General features: G+C 55.3%; 3 protein-coding genes across 3 annotated transcripts; 1 reads left to right on the forward strand and 2 right to left on the reverse strand.

Annotated features, from left to right (window-relative positions):
- Positions 1–627: 627 nt before the first annotated feature.
- SDRG_12161 (hypothetical protein) lies at positions 628–1,787 on the reverse strand (the record flags this gene model as incomplete). Its single annotated transcript, XM_008618223.1, has 6 exons — positions 628–795; positions 848–1,043; positions 1,092–1,168; positions 1,212–1,258; positions 1,313–1,692; positions 1,747–1,787. 6 exons carry the CDS (start codon positions 1,785–1,787, stop codon positions 628–630), a joined length of 909 nt encoding a protein of 302 aa, XP_008616445.1.
- Positions 1,788–2,081: 294 nt separating this feature from the next.
- Positions 2,082–3,798, reverse strand: SDRG_12162 (hypothetical protein). Its single transcript, XM_008618224.1, has one exon. It carries the CDS (start codon positions 3,761–3,763, stop codon positions 2,198–2,200), a length of 1,566 nt encoding a protein of 521 aa, XP_008616446.1. The 5' UTR covers positions 3,764–3,798; the 3' UTR covers positions 2,082–2,197.
- Positions 3,799–4,237: 439 nt separating this feature from the next.
- On the forward strand, positions 4,238–5,799 carry SDRG_12163 (hypothetical protein). The gene has a single exon (XM_008618225.1). The coding sequence runs from the start codon at positions 4,433–4,435 to the stop codon at positions 5,687–5,689; it is 1,257 nt and encodes a 418-aa protein (XP_008616447.1). The 5' UTR covers positions 4,238–4,432; the 3' UTR covers positions 5,690–5,799.
- The last annotated feature ends 1,600 nt before the right edge of the window (positions 5,800–7,399 follow it).

The following is a 7,399-nucleotide window of genomic DNA, read 5'->3' on the forward strand; positions in this document are numbered from 1 at the left end:
TTGACTTTGAACCTCGAAGTTGACCATTGACACGCGCCGAATCCACTTGATTTTATAGAGCGGACCCGGTAGCTTCGAACTTCGATCGAAGCTCCACAGAGTGTCGATCTCGACCTAGACAGGACAGGCAACTGGCTCGTCACGACGTGCAAAGGGCCGCGGCTTCCTGTCGTCCAAAGTCGCCGACTCACCCCTCGCCCAGAGTCCCGCCTCTTCCTGCAACGCTTACCGGCTGGTAGATACGCCCAAGCGAGTCGAGCTCGGCTTGCACCCAAGAGCCTAAGACGACGACGCATGAGCTCCTAACGTTACAACATCACAACGGCCGACCAGAGGAGGCGGCAGTAGCAAGAGTGGTGCAGTACTCGTTTGGCCGCGGCAATGTTCGCAAGAAGACGACCACTGCCATGTCAACCTCGCAGCCACAACGCTTGAGCGGCCGAAGTGAGCGAACGTGCTGCATGGGGAACGCGGTGCAAAGCCACGGCGCAGGACGACCCGAGTGCTTCGCGGGTGGCATCGGACAGCGAGAGAAGCTGCATTGGACAGTTGGACGTGCCGTAGATGCTGCATACATGGCGCGCGAAGAGTGGCGAAAAGATGTACTACAAGAAGCAGAAGCGTATATTACGAGAAGAGCGCCATGAGCGCTTTGATAGCGTCTTTCGGAGCTTGCATGTGGGCGTAGCCCTTGAACTCACTCGCATGGAACGAGTCAAAGAGACTTGATCGTGTTGCCTGCGAGACGTGCATCATGCGTTCAAGGTCTTCGATCGAAATGTCCAAAAACCGAAGCTACAGTGGGCATAAGCCACGACTGAGAAAGAACTCAAAAGACGACGCCAACCTGATCTTTGAGCTCAACCACGCGCTGGCAGAGCGCGGTTTGCTCGTGTGCGAGCTCTTGCGCACTCGCCTGCCCGCGGCTGCCCGCGGGGCGCACGTCTTCCGTGATGACGGGTGGCGCCGCGGCCGCCAACGCCGCCAACGTCGCCGGTACCGTCTCCAAGAACGAGCGCCACTCCTTCTCTTGTTCTTGCAACCTATGTTCGATCGTAAGAGGTACAGTCGTGGCATGCGTCGCATCGTACGAGGCAAGCTTTTCTTCCAGAGAGGTGAGGATGGCGTGGACGGTCTCTTGCTGTGGTTTGGCTTCTTCTTCCGTTGGCTACAGCATATCCATCAGCGTGATAAAGGTATGGCGTGTGTACCTCGTTGGAGGCGAACTGGTCCTTGATGACAGCTGCCGCCTTCTCCACTATGTAGGACAAGTGCCATGATGGGCCTGCGGAGCAGCAAGATGACGACGTACGCACGTGGACGACTTGCTTCTTCGTGCATGTTTCCTTGGCCGCGCTCTGCGTCTGGGCCACGATGCGTTTGTGGAGTTGGGTACATAAGGTATCGAACATTTGCAGTCGATGGTGCTCCTGGTTGGCGACGAGCTTGGCACGGATCGCGACCTCGTCCGGCGTCGGCTCCCGCCGGGTGGGCCTCCGCATGGCCTTCGCCCGCGACGGCGTGCCAAAGAGCGCGCGTTCTGGAAGAAGCGACTCGTCGCCGAGAAAGTCGCCATCGTCGTCGTCGTCCATGGCATGATGGATGTCGTTGGCCCCATGGCGACGCGCCTTCTTCGTAAAGACAAAGGGCGATGCGACCTTCTGCGGCGTCTTGAAGACGAAGGGTCGCTTCCTAGGAAGAGGGAGCATGAGCATGGACCTTCCATGGACCGCTTCGAGCGCGTACGATGGCTCCCGCCCGTGCTTCCGGCGCGGTCCCTCGGGCATGTCCCTCGTCGGTCCGTTGGCTGGAATTCAAATTCTTGACTGTTATAAACAAACGACTACCATTGGCTAAAAATCAACGAATGGCAGCGAGCTTTCGCAGGTTAATCGCACGCCACCTACTACCATTCCCTCCCACCCTCGACGTTGTCTCGAGCGTCCTCGCCATGACGCTTCGTACATCGACAAAGATCTATTCATGTATTATCTCGTACTTGAATAGACATAACCATTGTCGAGTTCATCGAGGGACACACGCTTCCAAAGGCCTCCAGTTGCGTGCAGGTAGCCAGCCTTTCTGCATCCTATAAAAATGAAAAGTATATGTACACTTGTTTTACGTATCGCTACTCAATAATTTTAATCCTGCCAATGGGATGCCGGGAAACGCGCGCAAGCTCCGATCTCAGATCTTAGGCCGAGATGCCATTGATGTTCAAGAGCACATTGGACTTTTGCTGCGCGACAAAGACGTCCGCGAGCAAGTTCTTGTTGCCGTTGCCAGCGATCACGAGATCGGCGTTCGAGGCCATCGCGCTCGTCACGTCGAGCCGCTGCATCTTGAGCAAGTACTCGCGCTGGAGCTGGAGCTTGCCGGACGCGGCGCCTTCGGCGTCGGCCAGAATCTCATTCACGCGGGCATCGCCGAGCGCCTGGAGTCGGTCGACGTCCGCCTTCATCTTGACCATCAGCGCGTCGCGTTCGGCGAGGATCTTCATGACTTCGGCGTCGCACGCCGCCTTGATTTCCGTTTGGATCATCTCGGTCTCGGCCGTAATCTTGGCGATCGAGAGGTCGGCGTCCGCGACAATCTTGGCGCAGCGCACGCTTTGCTCTTGCTGAATCTGCGCTTCCAGCAGCTTGGTGTCGGCCATGATGACGTCAATGTCCTTTTGAATCTCGGCGCACTGGCGACTGCCCGCTTCGGTTTCTTCCATGCGGCGCATGCGCTTCGAGAGCTTGGTCGTATCGATCTCTTCCTTGTACTGGAGCAGCTGCATATCGCTCTGCTGCTTCATCGTCTGCTCCTTGATCGCGCTTTGGTACGTGGTCTTCTCTTCCATTTGCGTCTCGAAATTTTGCGGCAAGAGCACGTTTGTGATCGAGACGGTGCTAATCTCGACGCCGTACGGGTTGAATTGCTTGTTGAGGTTGTGCTTGATGTCTTCTGTGACGCTGTACAGAATCTTGGCTGCTGGAATGTCGCCAGGGCCTTCCGAGGCGTCAACCTGGAGGTACTTGACGGGCATTGCGAGCGCCGGCGCCATTTTGCCACGCGGCAGGTCGCTAGCTTCGTCTTCCTTGGTCTCTTCGTCTTCTTGAATGGCGTCGTGCGGCAGAAGCGGCGCCGTCGGGCCTCGCATCTGCAGCGAGTTCTCCAACCGTTCCTTGACGGTACCGTCGCGAAGCGAGTAGACTTCTGTGTGCTCGACGTTGCGCGCGAGGGCGCGGACCGCTTCTTCTTGGGCGTTTCGGAGCTGCGTCTCGAGGCCTTGCGGGCCGAGCTCGTACACGAAGCGCTTGACGAGCGCCGGGTCTTCGCCCTTCTCTTCGTCGCCCATGATGCGGAAGACGAGCCCCATGTCGATGTGAACCGTGACGTTGTCGGCGGTCTTGCAGCCCTTGACCGGCGTGTCAAACACGACGTTTTGCTTGGTCACGAGGTACGCAATCTTGGTAAAGACCGACGCCATGTGAAAGCCTGCAGGCCAGAGCGGGCTATGGCGGCCGTCGGGGTACACGTAGTCAATGTCGCGGCCGTAGCGCTGGACGATCGCATACATGCCTTCGGGGACGCACAGATACGGCTTGACCGGGTTGCGCCCCGGCTGCAGCATCACAATGGTGTTGCCGTCTTTGCACGAGCCAAACTTCTCGTTGGCCTTGTCCGCGCTCCCAATGTGATCAAAGATCAGGTGCGTCTGGACCTTGGACTTGGCGTCCATTCCGTTTGAGGTGGCGGTGGTGGTACGACTCATGCTGTGAACAATGGAAATTGAAAAATGAAAATGAAATTGAAACAAACAATGACGATCTTGGAGGATTCTTGCATCTGCGAGCCCGTGTCGCACACCCCAACGGCAACAGAGGACCGAAGTTGCGTTGGACAGACGCGTGAAGATGCACCCCACGTACCTGCCGCGGGCGCGATCTTCAAGGATCCGTGCTCAGATTCAACAGAAAGACGTGTCCCAGCGCCAAAGATCGCGCTGGATGTGGACTGGAAACGAATCTTGTAGCCAGGAATTGGATTTTTCAAAACCACCATGTTGGACACGTGTTTTTATAGAATCACATACACAACGCTGGATAAAATCATTAAAATATTGCGCGGTGGCACGCGGTTGCAAGATCTGGGACACGTTTTTCATTTTTGTCCACATCCACAAGACAGGTGGGACATGCATGATCAGATGCACGTTGAAAAGCCAGCAGCACTACGTGGCAGCGTAGCACGCTTGCATATACATATCTTTAGACAGAGCCGCAGGATCACAAACTTGAACGCGGTGTCCGCGACACGCCGTCGTCTTCTCGGACGCCGCTCCATCGCTCCACTGGTATCCGTCGTGTCCAACATCTCCAAAATCCACGGATCATTCACGATCATTTTCCAATTTTCCTTGGCCTTCGCAACCTAACCTACCATGGCGTCCGCCCAGCACCCGACGTCGTCGACGCAGCGCAGTATCGTCGTACAAAAGACGATCCGCAAGCACATGCACGCCGAGCACGCGTTCAACGCCAAGACCAAGGACGGCAGCATTCCGCTCGTGCTCGTCCCAAAGTACCCGCTCTTGTGTGACACCTTTGTGCGCATTCCATCGGGCATGTGGGTGCTCTATCAAAAATGGAACTCGCATGCCGGAATTCTCGAGCCAGGTCTCAAGATGTTTTGGCCCGCGTACTACCGCGTCTCGCACATTGTCACCAAGCACGCGGTGACGTACTCGGCGCCCGTCAAGCGCTGCGCGACGTCCGACAACGTCATGATCGACATTGACATCTCGATCAACTTTCAAATCGGACCGACGGCTGACGATGCGGTCAAGTTTGTCTACCTCCTCGGTGCGCAGCGCTTCAACGAGCTCATCTCGCAGATCACCGAGGAGGCGATCCGCGGGCTCGTCCACTCGGTGCGCCACGACCAAGTCCACGACCTCCGCGAAGAGTTTGCGAGCGGCATGAAGAAGGACCTCAACCAAAAGGTCTGCGACTACGGCGTCATTGTCCACAACGTCAAGGTGACCAACGTTGAGCTCCCGGTCCGGCTCTCGCGCACGCTTGAGCACACGACCGCGTTCAAGACCAAGATGGAAGAGCAAGAGAAGAAACAAGAAAACGACATGCGCATTTTGATCAACGAAGAGACGCAGCTATTGACGGCGATTCAAAAAGAGAACGACCGCAAGGTTAAGGACCTCATTGCGCTCAAGGAGCGCGAGCTCATTCGCCGCCAAAAGCTCCGGTTCGACGCCGAAGCCAAGATGGAGGTGCTCTGCATCGACCAGCGCTCGATCTGCGACGCCCAAGTGCTTCGCGCGGCCGGCCAAAAAGACATTGCAGCCGCGTCCGCGTCGACAGCCGCCACCAAGATGCGCAACGATGCGATGGTGCTGCTCGTCAAGACCCAGCGCGAGTACGAACAGACGATCAAAGCCGAGGAGATCCGGCAGCAGGCGCGGATTGACGCTGCGCTCAAGGCGGCCGAAGGTCTCACGGCCGCGGCCAACACGGAAGGCAAGGCCGCCAAGCTCCTCGCAAGCAAGCGCGAATTCGACTACCAGACCAAGAAGAACGCCGTCGAGACGGATCTCGTGGCCAAGACAAAGATGGTCATTTCAGGCGAGCACGGCGAGGCCCTTTTGCAGCGCATTTGTGACCAGTCGAGTGCCTCGGCCTAACAAGGCATCTAGTCGTCGCACGGTCGAAGTGCTTCGATAAGAGTTGTCATGTGTACAAGTAGCTAGCATTATAAAGAGTTTATATGAAATACATGAATTGTCTACGAGCAGCTCATTTTGGCACTGTGGTGTCGTTCAAGTCGAAACTATAACCAAGCAAGCAAGCGTCACCTCTCTAGTGGCCATACAAGCGTCGGCTGCACATGCAGCGCCGTTAACTGATATTTAAATACTAGAACGAATTTAGAGTCTTGAAGTAGGAAGGAGGGTAGGTCGCTCGACTCCGCCAGAGTGTCCGGTAGATACTTGCACGCATAGAAAACCTGTGGTAGAGCGCGTTGTGCTTGTATGGCTCTATCTACGGCATCTCAAGTTAGACTAATCTATGATGCAAATGTTACTTGACCTCGTGGCATTCTCCAGTTCCTCAGCGCATCGGAAAACGCTCGCGGTGATGGGTCGAATGAAACCGCACCGCTGTTAGCAGTGCGCATTCCAGACTATCGCACGAGGCTGTAGTATTTATATATAAACGAATAGTAAAGCTAATAGGAGGATAGGCGGTAGACGATGAGTGAGGGTGCGAGAACGTTGGGTGGTATTACGTCGAGACCGCTGGCGAGCGAGGTTAATGCGGCGCAGCAGGCGAGCGTGATGAGCATCGGGAGCACGACGCTCGCAGAGACCAGGAGGACGAGAACGCCGACGAGCGTCGCTTCGGACACGAGGCGCAAGTGCCGCTCGAGGGTCGCGGTGCTGCGCATGTCTTTTTCTGGCAGACCCACCGCGTCGGAGGCGTCTGATTGGCTGACCTGGCGCACTGTGATTGGTCCAATCTTGTCAGGGCCAAGCCAATCCGATGGCGTGTCGTCGACGCGACCTTCGGAGTTTGTGGCCCACAACCACAACCCTGGAGCCACTTGCGCGAGAGTTTTTTGCATCGACTATAATATTGTAGCTCATGAATGCTATAATTATATTTTGATAGTTGTATAGCCAAGATCAGCAGACATGGGACATCAACGTGGAGCAGGATCTAGTGCGCTTCACTCGCATGGTTATCATCGTCACCTAAATAATTCGATTGAAAGTGTACGGTTATCGTTCGCTGTGTAGCATAGCGTTACGTGATCCAACGATATGTGCAAGGGTCGACATGTTCATTTTGCAGTCGACTCCATTTTGAAGCGCGTTGAAGTACACTGCTTGCATATTGAAAATTGCGGTCAAGCAGAGGCTGTAGGGCAGCAATGCAGCAATCACGACAGACAAAGCATATTTCATTGGCTAAAATTTTCTATTTTAGGCCAATCACAGAGGGGATATGCCACGCTGCGAGGCCGCTCCTCGCTGGACCGACCGCTTTCGACGTCCCAATGACGTTTGAAACGAAATCGCTCTAGCTTGGCATACAGATAAAAGGCACTTTGGAGAGTATGTTGCGCTATGTCGCAATGTCAGACGAGCTGTACAACACGAGAAATCGACCCTATAATAAATTATGGCATACGCCACGTATAACCATATATAAAAGCTAAAAATGCCTATCCATGGCATGTGCCACACGCAAGGCTGGTGCCGGTTGCGAGATGCGACGAGAGCACTCACAACAGCGTTATGGACGCACATTACTGTCTTGCGATGATAATATATACATAGGATGCGAAGGACAGTCTGAACGCGGGTGACGTCTTTTGGTCAAGAGCTGAG

Source organism: Saprolegnia diclina (genome assembly GCF_000281045.1).
Source record: "Saprolegnia diclina VS20 unplaced genomic scaffold supercont1.47, whole genome shotgun sequence".
Lineage (NCBI taxonomy): Eukaryota > Oomycota > Saprolegniomycetes > Saprolegniales > Saprolegniaceae > Saprolegnia > Saprolegnia diclina.

What these genes read in the sequence shown, in the direction of transcription:
- SDRG_12162 (XM_008618224.1), bottom strand. Translation starts at nt 3,763, where the DNA reads ATGAGTCGTACCACCACCGCCACCTCAAACGGAATGGACGCCAAGTCC.
- SDRG_12163 (XM_008618225.1), top strand. Translation starts at nt 4,433, where the DNA reads ATGGCGTCCGCCCAGCACCCGACGTCGTCGACGCAGCGCAGTATCGTC.